Raw genomic sequence first — 15,544 nt, forward strand, 5'->3', positions numbered from 1 at the left:
AGTGATGGTGAGCTCCAGACTGAAGGATCGTTCCTTTCCCTGTTAGCTGAGGATCTTGTCCGTAGGCATCTGCCATAAACCTTTTACTGCTGTTAATTCTGTTCCTCTTAGCCAAGTTTATAAGCTGTGTTTGTATCTTCTGGGAGAGCTAATAATGGTTCTTGTGCTTTACATTCAGATTTTCCCATGTATATTTCTTGCACACAAATCAGTGACTGCTATGATAGTAGAGCACAATCAAGTGAAAAGAAGAAAGGAAGCTGCCAGCACCACAAGTGTTGCACAGTTTTAACAGAATATGTTTATATATCCATTAAAGACTAGATTCACATTTCACTTGCCTTGTGACCCTTTAGACTGGAGTTTTTCCTGAGGTGAAATATATTTATAGTGTATTGAAATGTGACATTTCTAAGCTCTGTGGAAAATCAAGACTGCAGGTCAAGAGGTGAAGCAATTATTTGTGAATGTTACTGCAGGCATATTAGTTTCCTTTCACGTGCTCAGGAAATAGAAGTGATACCTTTTGCGGTTTAGATTTCATTTCTGAAGGCATGTGTTAGTGCCTAAGAATGTGAAAAATGATGCTTTAAGCCTGGGCACTCTGAAGAAGAGCTTTGGAGGGTACCCAAATAGCAGGCTTTCCCCTCCTGCTTCACTGTCTGTGCTGTTAACAGGTGGCACTCCAGGATAAAAAGAGAAAAAAGTCAGTAAGCATTATGTACAAAAACCCCTCTGAAGCCTCACACCTGGTTGTGGTACTTCTGATAGTTCCACTGATTTTTGTGTTACGTTGTATTAATATTTCACAGAGTAGGTCTTGCATATTTTCAATGTGCATCCTCTGTTGCTGCAAATTTGAAGGCACGTGCTTACTGTGGCTTGCATTGCATCTGCAGAGACCTGTGTCATATTTATGTTTTAATATCTACATTATATATTTTATTATATTATAGTTAACTGTAATAATTCTCATTACATTTTTTAGGAATTAGAGGGCTTAATTGTAGTTTAAAAACACAGCAGCAGGTAATAAAAACAATTTATTTTTCTTTTATTTCAACATGCTTGGTCCTTTGAACCTAATAGAAAGTGAAAAGCTGATCCTAGTAAATGAAACAAAGAGGAATGTTCTGATTTAAAGAACATGCTAGGCAGCATTTTATTTGCCGTGTGTGTGAGGAGTAGCAGTTTATGAGAGAATGCAGTGACTGAATTGAGGTTTTCATTAAGGCAAAAATTCATTCTCATGTTTTTCTGCTGACAGCTTGTGTGTCTCTCCTGGCTGAGCAAAGCCTGTCTTGCTGTGAGATTTTAGGTTTATAAATGAAGTCTTGCTATGAGTTTTTAGGTTTATAAGTGAAGCCTTTGGGCACTGCTGCTGCTTCAGCTTTTCCTCTGAGGCTTTTGGCCCCTCCAGCAGCCGGCCCAGGCAGCAGCTGATCCCTCCTGTCAGAATGCTCACAGCCTGCTTGTACCTCTGTGTGCTGACCACAGTACAGCTTGAATTAAGTGCCCAGACACTAGAATCGTACTCTTAATAAGACAGAAAGAGGATCTTTTTTGTTTATTTTTTTCCCAGTATGATGAAGGAAGGAAAGGGAAATAATCCTCCTGCACGAGCACTGGAGGTTGTATGTGCACATCTGCTTGTTTCTCAGTAGTACTCAGCCTTCCAGACCCTGAAACAGCTCACCAGGGCTTCCTTGCTCCTTCCTGCATTCCTGACCAGGACATCCCACTGGCTGCCCAGGACTCAGAATGCCTTGGAAGCTTCCCCACACTTGTATTTCCGTGCCTGAAATTACCAACTAGATTTTGTTACCAAGGCAACTCTGTTCACTGAGCTATGATATTCACTTGAAAACACTTTTTAAATTAAATTTACTGACACCTGAACACAGTTAAGCCTTTCCTCTGTGGAGGTTAAATGCACATCTAGTATCAACAAAGATGGTATCATTTATGTACACAGGAGTTGAATTAGTCTTTTCTTCTTTTTTTTCCCCCCAACTTTCTGCCTCCTGCATTTAAAATTCTTCTATCTCTTCTCTCCCTATGTCATCTCTCACTGCCAAAGTATAAATGTAAAGTGCTTAAGTGCTTCTTTACATGTGGGCTGCTTTGCTGGATGCCTGGCAAATACTGTTTGTCCCTGCTTGCATTCTTATCATTCTCAAGGACAGAGACTAAAGCAGTCTGAAGCTGCACAAAGAGTATAATTTGGAACCATGTGTCACAAAACTTAGAATCCAGAAAGTCTGTAACAGGCATAGTGACTGTGTGCCTCAAAACCATGACCAAATTTAAGAGTTCAGACCCAGTGTGCCATTTCCTGTGTTTCAGCAAACTCAGAGGCTAGTTGCAAAAATCAATAAGTAAAATCTAGATGAAAACTGAGGTACTGCTGTTGTCACAGGTACTGGGTTTATGTACAAATCTGTCTTGTATCTGCTTCCAGACTACCCTGCTAGTCACCAGCTTTCCCAGACTAGAAATCCATCTCCCCATGCTTTTGAAATTTTGTCTGCAGCTTCTCTCTGTGAAGTTTCTTTCTCTGTGTGGTGTGAGCAGTCAGAAAATATTTTCTTCAGAAGAAATTATTTCAGATAAAATTTACCTTAAAATAGTGCCCTTAGTTTATCAGCACTATCCTGCACGTCCACTGAACTTTTTTGTGCTTGTTCCCCTGTTCTTTGTACTGTGCTGAACTACCTCCAGCTACTTCTTCCTGTCTCCACTCTCACTGTTCTCACTCATCCCTGTTTCTCAGCATAGGGAGCCAAATGCTGTTGTTTAATTCTGTGTTAAAATTTGTCCAGTTTCCATTGTGACAACTTGCACTGAAGTCTTGTCCTTCTTACCCTCTGCCTTTTCTAAAGGCACCTGTGGAGAAGTTCCTTTGTTAACCCACACAGGCAGCATGGTTACCATGATATGTGTAACACACATGGTTACACTCCTTGGATTCTTCACAGGCTGTGAAATATATGACAGCTCAGTTAAAGTATTTTCTCATTTTCTGTGATTCTCTGGCTATGCACAGAGAGGCTTCATAAAATTAAAACTAAGAACCCATTGATTTTCACTCCATGTGAGTTAGGTACTGCTTGGGAAGGTTTCATCTGTACTCTGCTGCTCTGTGCACTGAGACCAGGCTGTGGCAACACCCCTGAAGCAGATGTAATATAATATGAAGCTGTGGGCATTTGTTAACCAATTGTATATTTGAAGTCGACAAAGCCAGATTTAGCTTTACAGCTGTCAAATGTGCTGGTTGAAACCTCATTTATTGATGCTGTTTTGTTACCTTCACTCAGGGATTTGTTTTCCCTTAGCTGGTAGAAGAGGGAATGGTGTTCAGGTGAGCAGCAGCATCATTTAATGGGTCCTGTTGGCAGCTCTTGCTGTGTTTCAGAGATCTGCACATTTTTCTGCTTTATTTGTAGATATTCTGTTTCTTGCATCAAATATGGCTGACACTGAACATTACTTTTTGCTTTCATTTGATTTGTCCTAGAGGATTTTTATAACAATTGTGCTTTCTTGTTTCATTTTTCTCCTATATATATATATGTGTGTGTGTGTGTATATATATATATATATATATATATATATATATACACACATCTTGCTGTTACCATTCCTAAACCAGAACATCATTCCTGTTGAGCTAAAAATTGTACTTCTTTCTTTCAACATTATTTGTCTAGTTGGAAGCTAGGAAAGAAAACAATATAAAGATTTGCTTTTGTAAGCCTCACATGCAAACATTTTTGTGTTTGCTTTACTTTAGGCCTATGGGCAGTTTCTGAGATTATCATTTATTAAATATGTACTTTATAGCAGAAGGATAATTCTGAAGGAAGCAAAATACTTCACTCTATTTATATCAATTCCTTCCAGAGCCCTTCAATCTCTTTAAAAAAAGTCATGACAGAATACCTCCTACTGTTTATTGTCCTGATTCTAGTTTGACTCACCATTACATGGTAAATGGTTAAACAGAGGAGAGTTGTTATATAAAAAGATGTAATTTTACAGGAATTCAAAGTCTCATATGCATTGTAGATGTTTGATGGTTAGAGAGTATCTACAGGGCTTCCTCATAGCATGCATTCTTTTGGTTATTAATGTCTTTAGATGTAGGTAGGAAGAATTCCTTCCCACAGCTTTCAATACATTCCTTCCTGAAGAAGGGTGGATGCCAAGGGGAGCTGTGTGCAGGATGAAGGTGATTGTGCAAGTGCTTAAGTTGAAACAGAGCAAACAGTTTTATTTGATGCTAACAGAATATTCACCTGTGTAGCTGCTTAACATTTAGAAAAACTGGAGCAAAGAGGTGTGTGTGTTATGAATAACAAATCAAAGTTAGAGTAGGCATTTAGAGAAGAGAAAAATGCAGTCACACTTCTTCTAATCAACCATTGCTAAAGGCAGTAGAGGCTTCCAGGGTGGCACAGTGTTGGCATCTTTAGAGTGACAGCAGTTCTCTTACTTACCAGATGTGTACATTTTTATGATACAAGTAGGGGGGAAAAAAGGAAAGGTTAGCCATAAAAATGTATTTTATAAGGGATCTTGAAATTAAAATATAACTTCTCTGGAAATTTTCCTTTCAGTTACAACAGAAGAGAGAGATGAACTCTTAAGACAAAATGTAAGGGAGCTCCAAATAAATACAACTTAAAATGTAACAGCTTTGCAATTTCTTTCCAGATTGTGAACGTGTCACGCTTAGTTGGTGTTGATAACCCTGTGGAGCTGATCTACTTCGTGGAGGACCAGGATGGGGAGAGGCTGAGTGCTCTGAAGTGCTCAGACCTGATGAACAGAGTGGACATCCAGCGGGCTGCCATCATCCTTGGGTACCGCATCGAGGGCAGCGTTGCACAGCGTAAGCCCTGTGTCATCCACAGCTCTGTCCCTCCCATCCATGCCACTGTCGAGCCCTGTGCCATCCCCACACCACTGCCAAGCCCTGTGTCATCCACACCTCTGCCAAGCCCTGTGCCATTCCCACACCACTGCACAGCCCTGTGCCATCCCCACACCACTGCCAAGCCCTGTGTCATCCACACCTCTGCCAAGCCCTGTGCCATTCCCACACCACTGCACAGCCCTGTGCCATCCCCACACCACTGCCAAGCCCTGTGTCATCCACACCTCTGCCAAGCCCTGTGCCATTCCCACACCACTGCACAGCCCTGTGCCATCCCCACACCACTGCCAAGCCCTGTGTATCCACACCACTGCACAGCCCTGTGCCATCCCCACAGTACTGCCAAGCCCTGTCCCATCCACACCTCTGCGAAGCCCTGTGCCATTCCCACACCATTGCCAAGCGCCCTATTCCATCCCCACCACTGCCAAGCCCTGTGCCATCGCCACACCACTGCCAAGCCCTGTGCCATCCCCTCCACTGCCAAGCCCTGTTCCATCCCTACACCACTGCCAAGCCCTGTCCCACCCCCACACCACTGCCAGCAAAGGCAAACAGGAGGGGTGGCTTTACCTGGGCAGGTTATGGCACTGCATGGTGCCCACTGTTGCAGTGCTTTGTTTTTGGGGTGCTGCAGCTTTGGCACAGCTGAGGAAATGAATTTTAGCAGCCTTGCAGTGAGCTGTGCAGTGCTGTTTTGCCTCTCTGAGCTAAGGGTTGCAGCAGGGCCCTTGAGTCCAGCCTCACTGCAATCACTGCATGCTTGTGCTGGAAAAGCACAGTGCTGACTGAAGACCTTCCTGCCATTTCCATGTCATCCTGCTAGGCCAGTGTTTCTTTACAGTTTGTCTTGTCCAGGAGCTTGCACAAACCCCACAGCTGGGAGTGCATGGGTATGAAATGGGTGTTTCCTTTAGTTGAGTGTATTCTAGTTGAGTGTTTCCTTTAGCAGTTATTCTAACACCAGTTACTGCTTTGTTGTCTGAATTATTTTTTCTGTGAAAGATGTACACTAAGGGTAGTTGAGGCATTTATTTCTTCTGTGGAATATTATTGACCTTGGTTTTACTTGTTTGTCCATCAGCAATATATAAGTAATATGATCTTTTAATGAATATAATATAAAAGTAATGTGATTTTTTTTTTACTGGATACCCATCAGAATAAATAGGATAGGTCATGTAAACTCATATAATTACTTTATTCAGGAGGCTTGGTATATAAATAATTAAACCCATTTTCAGTTAGTAGCGAGACAGAATACCTACTCAAAATTCTGTGTTGCCTTTAAGTTTCTTTCCTAATTGTATCTGAGGAAGAGACAAGTATGGTCTGCAAAATACCTCATTGGTATGAATGTTTAATCACCTTTTCTCATTTCTGTGCAATATGGAGGCATGAGTTACATGCTACCAGAGGATATTTTGCCAACAGAACAAGCATGTGTCTGAGATTTAAAATTCTCTGCAGAAAGAAAAGAAAGAAAATAGTAACAATTGTACCATCTGTATGTGTTTCTAAATTTTGTCCCTCATTAAAACAGTTGTGTACAGATAGGTCAGTAGCTCATACGCATCTCCTCAATATCCATAAATGGACTGTAATGCTGGTTAGATGAAAGTGAAAAACGTTGCAAGAATAAATTCTCTTTACAAAAATGATAAATGTTGAACAAAGTTCATAAAGTGTTCATAGCTTAAAGTGCATGTTGAAACTTGTTATCTTTGACCTGTCATTCAAAAGTTCTTCTAAGAGTCATAGTCATAAAAATCTTTAAGTGCTTCTCTTGGAAGAAACTACACCAAAGAAATACTAGTTTTATAACAGAAAACATAATGCAAGAAATGAGCAGTTAGATGTATAAAATATAAAAATTCTATGTTCCTTTAAGTTCTAGGCTCATCATTGGAATGATTACTAATGAAATGATATCTAGAAAAAAAATAGAAGTACTCTTCTTAACTTGAAAACATAGTTTTTAGAAAGTACATCAATTTGATTAGAAATATATTATTACTATGATTCTTAGTCCCATGATTAACCACTGTGCAAAATTAACAAATAAAAGTTTTGTCATTTATTTCAGTTTATCTTTTGCAAGAATAACTTGTTTGATTACACTTCCCAGCAGTTTTGTTTTCTGCTTGGGGCTAAAGGATCTCACACACTGACAATAAAACACAGAGAAGAAAAAAAGTAATCAACAATGCAGAACTATAAACCTGGTGGAGGAGGTTCAAATTGGTTTTGATAACAGAATGTTAAAGAGAAGAGGCAGCTGGTAATACTGCCTAAAGCAGGAAACAGGCAGCAATATTGGAAAGTCTATCTTACCTTTGCTAGTGGTAGAATAATTTTTTTAGACCCATTTCACTATGTCAGCTTAGATTTGGGTTACAGGATGATGTGGCAGAAGAGCCATTTTCATCAGTATTTTAAGTACAGCTCTTTAAAAGGTGGGCCAGGACAATTGATCTCCTGCCCCATACTTCCTGAGCCCTTAACTTACAGTGGTGTGGCATTTCCTGTGATGTGCAGCTGGTTTCTGATAAACTCCTTAATTAGCATTTACAAGAACATAAAAATATATAACCTTGAAGTGTCCTCAGTTGGAAACATAACCTCGTAATATTGCTGTGTTCCTTTTCACTTTCCAGCTGTGGAGAGGCTGAAGGAGCCCACGTCAGAGACTCAGAACAGCAACCTCTGGATTATCGTTGGGGTGGCAGTCCCAGTTGCTGTGGTGCTCCTGATTGTGATTATTTTATACTGGAAACTCTGCAGGACAGACAAGCTGGAGTTTCAGCCAGACACAGTGAGCAACATTCAGCAGCGACAGAAGGTAAACGGGAAGCTGTGCTGAGAGGAGCTGGGGTATTCTAAAAACAAAGGAATGTGAGACCCTGGGGAGCACCTGGCATCCTTAACTAGCATGTGTAAACACAGTTTCAGAGCATTCCAGTTTAGAGGGAAAAAAAAAAAGAAGGGAAGCAGTCTAATGATAGTTGAAGTTAAGAATCCCATAGTGTTTTATTTATTCTCCTGGGTATTTGATACTGCATTAGATAGATCCATCCTTCTGAAATGTGGGCACTGAGGCTGAAAGGAACTCGTCTTTATCACTTCATTTCAAGGCTGTGGCTGGGACTGAATAAGAAGAAATGTACTGAGTCTTGAATCACTGACCTTGTTTTCCCCAGAAGGCTGAGTTTTTCTTTGGAGAGTTTCTGCTAACCAAATCTGACAGCTAAAGTGCACCACCCATCATACCTCATCCTGGAACTAGAATTTGCTAGAACCTGTCCTGGCTGCTCTATGTTCTGCCAGGGCTCTTTTTGTTGCAATTTTGAGAACCTGTTGCAGTACTGGAACATAAATTTGTGGATCTGTGTGCGCCTGCATAAGTGAGTTTGTTGGCCAGTTGTTGGTTAGGATAGTGAGAAATTCAGTATTCTTGTCTTTCTCTTGCCCAAGAGTGTAAATCAAAAAATTTGTGATCCAGGTTTTTCACAAAGGATGTATTCAGTAAAAAGAAAGATAAAATGCCTGAAAGGTTACTTTACTTTTACAACCAAAGAGAACCTATGTGTGTCAGAAATTCTTGTTACAGACTATACCTTCAGAAGCATTAATAAAGGCAGAGTAATCTGCCTGTGCTAATCCTGTGGTTCTGCAGTCACGTTCTGCTCTGTGACCTCGTGTTCAGTCACACAGTTTTCTCCATAACAAGCCTTGTCTGTACACCATGCTCTCTTTTCAAGATAATTAATGATGTGAAAGATGAGAGGAGCAGAAAGCGCTCGCACTTCCAAAGCAGTCAGAACAAATCAATAGCAACTTCCACTTGTCTTGTGACTGAGAATTGTGCGTTGGAATCCAGGCTGGCAACAAGTGGTACCCTTTGATGAACACCACCCCCTGGTACCTTGTTTCACCTCTGCTGGGGTAATATGTAACACAGCTTTTTGACTGAGGAAGTTCCCCACAGTAGTTTTGACTAATTTGAGAAGGGTCATACAAGAGAGGGCTGTTACCCTCAGTACTCTGTTTGATCACATTTTCTGTTCCTCTCTGCTAGCACAAGCTTTTTTTGTAAGGAAGCAGTTGGGTTGTATTGGCTGTAAGGCCAGAAACATCCTTCATCTAATTACTTCCTTTTAAGAAAATGGCTCAGTTGTTTTTCCCCACTGCTTCCACAGTATTTTTCATCTTAATCATTCATGAGTCAGAAGCCTCAAACTTGTTTATATGCAGGTCTCATTTTGGATTGCCTAGGGAACTTGTCACTTTGCCTTCTTTGGGGAAGTTGCTGTAAGCAAACTAGAAAGAACCAGTAAGGACATCCAGCTCAGTCCTTGCGCCACTGGAAGTAAAGCAATAAAAAGTGTCTTAATTTTTTATCACTTTGCACATCAAACAACTGGAAGAACCTACTTTGCAGACCATTTCCTCCTTTCCCTGGAATAAAAGCAGTATTCTGGCTTCCTTGCTGTCAGGCTGTCTTTGGGATTTCATGTCTTCAAACAGTGGGTTGTAATTCTGGGTCAGAATAGGGTGTATTTAACCACCACCAAAGACCCTCAGTCAAAACAGCATTCAAATTATTAGGGACATTTGATCTGATCCTTTAAAATTTTCTATGCCCTATAAAATTTTCTATGTATTTTATGCTTTTTATTAATGTAAATGCAAAGTAGTAATCAAAGGAGTGTCATCATCAGTGGTCTGGGATTTATGTCTGTAAACACACTCCATAAAAATGGACTAGGCTTCCTCTTCCTCACCACAGCGACATTTCCATTCTCTATTTTCAGAGCTTGACCTTGCTACTGAAGGAAGGTGAAAGCCTGCACTGTCTGTAAATAGAAAGATATTTAGATTAAAGATCTGAGTTTTTCTCTTGGAATCTATATTTCATGTGTAAAAAACATAAAGATGCATTTATAGTGTGCTAGCTCTTCTCACTTCCATTAATATTTAACAAAAAATTCATGTAAATATAGAGTTTTTCATTAGCATAGATATGGCTGGAAACAGAAGACAATACTTTTCAACCTTGTGGTAAGTCTGTAATGTGTTTTGTGCTTGAAAATGTGTGTTGATGGGAAGATATGAAACTGAGACACCTGTTTCTTGGCTGATACCAGATATCCTGCTGCTGGTGGATCTCCAGGGGTGTCAACAGTCTTTCTTCAGTATCTTCAATTAGCCATTTTAACATAGCAGTTCAGTGGGCAGCATAATGATCTGTTAGATTTTACAGTAGCAGCTGAGAGCAAATTATGTTACCTGTGACTTCAAAGAGGGGGGAAAAGCCTCTGTATGGTTCGTGCTGCAGAGACAAGACTAAAAGGCTGGTTTCTTGGAACATGGAGAGAGAAAACTCTGTAAATGTACTGTAAATGCAGATTGCATAAGTAAGCCACAGGTTGTGCAAGAGCTTTTTATTCTTAGTTAGAATCTCTCTTACAAATTGCATTATCCTCTTCAGGGAGATCCTTAGACCCTACAAATTTTACTGGATTCTGTAGCCCCATGTGTCAGTCATATGCTTCCTTTCTTCTCTGCTTTCATTTAATTGTTTCATTCTGCTTTGAAACTCCTGGATTTTCCTGAAGCATTTTGGTATTCACTGAAGCAATATAAGTTTTATTTTTAATCTTTTATATGTAAAGGTTTACTTATACAGAGTAGGTGTGATTTCTGTGTTCCTATGGCCACCATTAAAAGTCATAAACTTTATAACCTCACAGTCTATCTTCTGATGGAGTCCAGTGCTCTTATCTGCTGGTAATTAGACCCTCATGACTTTTGGATGTTTGGGGTTTGGCTGCTTGGGTGCCCCTTGGTGAGGTGGGTGAAATACTCCTGCAAAGAGTATTGAGAGGGAGCCAGTTATTAAGGGATTTTTTATTTATCTGCTGCCTCAGTGAATATAAACATAAATACATGGGAGAGAAGTCTTTTGTGGGAACTGATGCTAGCAAAGCCAGGTTGCATCATGAAGTAAGGAAAAATAAAGGATCTTGAAGTGATTGTGATTTGCTAATCCATCAATTTGCGTCAAAACAGGATTAATGACACCTGTAAAATGTTAGGTTTCCGTTGTGGAGATTAAATGGGAAAAGATGCTTAGATCAAAGTTGTTTTTATGCTTCTTAAACTGAGAGTTAATGAAACAGGGGAGAGCAGTGAATCCATGCAGGATTCATTGGTCTGTGCAAGGATAATTCTTTTGAAGAGATGATACTAAGATATTTAAAGGGCACATCAAATATTCATGACTTGTTCTGTAAGCCATAGCATCCTACTGGAAATTCACCTTGATGTGACCTGGGCTGTTGCTCTGGATTAAGATGTCCTTGCCTTACGAAAGAAAAAGATGCACAAGTGGTATTTTTAAATAACAAGATTTTTTTCTCTTGCCATTGCCTGTATCCACCTATATGCCTATATGTTGTTGCTTAGGCTTTTAGTGGAAAGTGTTTTTTGTATGGGTGATTAGGTAGAGAGGGTTTACGATTTGATTGTGTTTGGGAATATGTATTTTTAAAAATCTTATGGTGCTTAGGAAAGTTTATGGGTTTTTTTGTTGGATGGTGGAGATATTGTTGTGATTTTGTTGATGACATTGGTGGGAATTTGACGCTGTTTGTTTTGCTATTTTACTTTTAGAAACTGGATTTTTTGAGCAGGTTTTTTGACTTTGTTTTTTTTGATGGCGAAGCTAGTTTTTAGGAGAATTTGGATAATTTTTTTTTTAACACTTTTGCTGTTGTCCTTGTTTGCACAATGATATTATTAATATATTGTAGGTGTTTTGGAGTTTTACTTTTTTTTAGTGTAGTTTGGATTAGTTTATGGCAGATGGTGGGGTTGTGTTTTTATTTTTGGGATAGTTGGTTTTAGGTGTATTGTACGCTTTTTTAGGTGAAAGTAAATTGAGGCTTGTATTTTGTTGTTAGAGGAATGGAGAAAAATGCATTGGTAATGTTTATAGTGGTGTATTATTTTGCTGCTTTGGAATTTAGTTTGTATTGCAATTTTAGTATGTTTGGTACACAGCGTTTAGGGGTGGAGTTACTTTATTTAATGTACGATAGTTTACTGTTAATTTTTTTTTTTTTGATTTATGTAAAAATTGTCATTGTCCCAACCTTTTGCTTGTCCCAAGCCTTTTTTTCCCTGCAAAGAAGCTGTGCCTTTTGTGGGCAACTGAATTTTTCTTCATGAAAAGCTCAATGAACTTCTTTAATGCCCGAACCATCATTTTGCTCTGTACCTGTACTGGCCTCTGATGTTTTTGTGCAAACCCACTTCTTTTCTCTTCCCCAGAGAGCAAAACAACCATTTTACATGTTATCCACCATAGGAGCAGAGTCAGCAGTATTGTTTCTTTCTCTCTGGACATCCAGAAATTAAAGTGGAGCCTGCTTCTCTAGAGGTTCCACTTTCCTTTCTGTGTTACAAGCATTTGAAGAAAAATATCAGATCCCTTCCTAGGACATCTCAGAGATAATTTCAGCTATAGACAATTATTCAGGGAAAGGCTCCCTGCCCTAATGGCAAGAACCGGACAAGCTAATTGGGAGTTCATTTAGAATATCTTGGATGTTCTCCTGTAAGTGCTGGGTGTGCTGAAGTCATTGCTATTGCAGTGATAGCTTTGAGTGGCTTGCTCAGTTCCTTGTGTATCCAAGGGCACATCAGGAAACCCATGGGGAATGATGTCTGCTTCTCCAGTCACGTGTCACTCCTCTCTGGAGCTTTCTGCATGCCACTGTGCTTCCTAGAGACTGACTGTGTCCTTGTGGTTCAGTGTCCCTCCTGTGGGTGTTTACACCTGGCACAGGTGGAGTGTTGAAAGCCTTGGACAAAGTCCTGCACCTCCTGCTGGAGCTGCAGCACAGGTAATGCCAGTGCTGGAGGGCAGTGCCAGCATCACCTTGAGGACTGTCACCAGCCCTTGCATGTCTGCTCTCATCTGCTCACGGTCACAGCTAATGAGTCATGCCTGCTGCAAGATGTCTGAGAGGCACTTGTGTGGATTTTCATTTCCCCCCTCTAAGCAGGAGTATCTGATATCCAAATGTCATGTGTCAGGTGTAACTTTACACCTCTGAATTGAGAATTTTGCTTATTATTGTATAGTCTGTAGACTATCTCTTGGATGTTGCCAAGATCAGAGGCCAGCCCTGCTGGAGGCTAAATACTAGGCTTCTGCTCCTGATGCAAAGAATTCTTGTGATGTTTTGACATCCTGTAATCCTTTTGTTCATCTGTCTAGTGTCGAGGCAACAGCTCTGCAGAAAAATTCAGTCAAAAGAGACTCATGTTAAGAAAGGCAGCTGACACCAATCTTATAAAAACTACTTGAAAACTGACATCAGTTTATGCATGAGATTCATGTTTGCATAACAAATACCATTCATTTCTAATAGCTACCTTGACTAACTATCCAAACTGTTGTCTTCCTGGGGATGGCATACAGGATCTCCTCCAGAGTCAATAGCTGAATTCTAACAAGGGATAGAGTATTCAACATCTTAATTACTTCTCAACAATATATTTCTCTGATGGCAATTCCTCTGAAAGAACTCGTTTGTAGTAACTATTTTTCTGTAATGAGGATTAACTATTCACAAGTGGTAGAAATAAAATGCCACACTTAGATATGCTGCTTATACAAATAGGTATAAAAAGTAAAATGTCTCCATCTGCTTTCTTAGAAACGTTTGAGTATCTGTCTTGAGATCATTCCAAAAGGTCAGCTAGCCCAGATGCCACAAGGAAAAGCCTAGAGGGGGGGAGAAGGACAGGGCAAGTATATGGATTGCTTTGCCTTGAGTAACTCTTCAGCCTCCAGTTATTTCTGGCTAGAAGTGATGGTATTTAGCAACCCTCAACATAATTCTTTTCCATGAAACTGTTTCATCCTTCTGAGCTCACCTCAGCTGCTGGCAGGGGTTTCCACAGCGTGTTACATGTGGAACCATTTCATCTTGTTTCACCATGCTTTTATCCTGCTACTTCTACGTTTTTCTGTGATGGCCCTTTGTCCTGGTATTGGAGGGAAGAGCTGATTCCCAGGCACTTCACCTTTGCCAATCCTGACTTGCAGACCTCTGTCATATTGCTGTCTCTCTCATCTCTTTTTCCCATCAGAGGAGCCCCAGTTTTCTAATCCCTTCTTCTGAACTGGCATTTGAACCTTTGATAACGTGAACATTTTCTAATTCTTTTCCATTTGTTTTGAGAGGGGGAGAGTAGAATTGAATATGCCATTCAAAATGTAGGTGATCAGTGGATTTATGGAGTCATGTTTATATAGCGGTTACTTCTTAAAAGGAGTTAAACAAAAAGAATCTTTTTTCAAGATCCAGGTAAATGTTGTGCCATCCTAAGCATAATAAACCTCTGAGATGAGATTAATACTGGGGAAATAATTTTTTCTCTCCTAACAAAACATGATAGAGAATCTACTGTGGAATTTAACTGTTTTGGGAGCATGGAAATGCACCAACATTAAATCATTGTTGCCTAAGGTTTTCATGTGCTACACACTTGTGTTTGAAACTTGCAGTTTCATTTCAGCAAGCAGAATACTTCTGCAATACATGGGAATGTACTTTCTGTGCACATTAAACCCCTCTTAGATATATAAATATGTGAATCATTGAACCCAACAAAATATCAGCATGAAAATTGCTGACCTATGATCTATCTTGGAAGTCTTTAGTTAAAAGTGGTAGCACTTCCCTCATTATTTGTAAGAGGATGTGTTTTTGGACTGTGTTGTCTCTGTGCAGATGGTGAGAGTCATGTTAGAATGTATTTGTTTGCTTCACAAGTTTAGAAAAGAGTTCCCTTAATTTGTAATTTTTTGTGTGTTGTGCTGTCTTCTCTTAGAGGTTGCAGCTGGTGTTGGAGTTATGTATGTGGACTTAGAGGAGTAATTGTTAACATAACCTAGGGATGAAAAATACGTGTCTATTGTATAAAGTTACCAATCTTCTTCTAACTTAATCCTGACACTTCTCTCCAACCAGTGTGCAAAGGAATCTCACAAAGTATGATTAAGATAGTATCCACCCAGAGGCATTTCTGTCTGGGAAGGAAAGCTAAAACTGTGTGATTCAGGAACAAAATTCTGCCTGTTACAGCAGTTATCTCAGCAGCCTCTGGGCATATTTGTACTCAGAGTTATGGGCTTTCAACAGCATGATCCCTCTTGTATTTTGTGAAATTTACTGAGCTGTCATGGTAATATTAGTGTGGCAGGAGGAAATGCACAAAGGAGAAGAAGAGGGATGATGGAAATCCATGAGAAGAATCCATCTTAAGAAAATATTTCGGGACAGGTGTCTTGAGAATCTCAGGCTTTATAAAGTTTTGTAAGTTTGGGGTTTTCTTTATTTGTTTTTAATCCTACTCTAGAAGCAAAATTCCTGAGGAGGTATTTTCTGTGGGATTCCTGCTTTCCTTACTGTTTGTTTGGTGGTAAGCAGTAAAACAGGCCTGGCTTTCCAGCAGAGGGAAGGAGGACCAGAGGCTGTACATCAGCTTGTTCTGATTTTCTGTGCCACTGCTGGCTATACAGTG

General features: G+C 39.9%; 1 protein-coding gene across 4 annotated transcripts in view; it reads left to right on the forward strand.

The window, feature by feature from the left end:
• The window catches only part of KIAA1549 (KIAA1549 ortholog), a 146,858-nt gene that overhangs the window by 96,395 nt on the left and 34,919 nt on the right, over nt 1-15,544 (forward strand). For all 4 annotated transcript variants that reach the window (XM_074539051.1, XM_074539048.1, XM_074539052.1 and 1 more), the window contains exons 9-10: nt 4,720-4,897; nt 7,600-7,784. In XM_074539051.1, coding sequence (XP_074395152.1) covers nt 4,720-4,897; nt 7,600-7,784 — 363 coding nt within the window. The remainder of the gene's footprint in view (nt 1-4,719; nt 4,898-7,599; nt 7,785-15,544) is intronic.

Source organism: Zonotrichia albicollis, chromosome 4 (genome assembly GCF_047830755.1).
Source record: "Zonotrichia albicollis isolate bZonAlb1 chromosome 4, bZonAlb1.hap1, whole genome shotgun sequence".
Classification (NCBI taxonomy): Eukaryota; Metazoa; Chordata; class Aves; order Passeriformes; family Passerellidae; genus Zonotrichia; species Zonotrichia albicollis.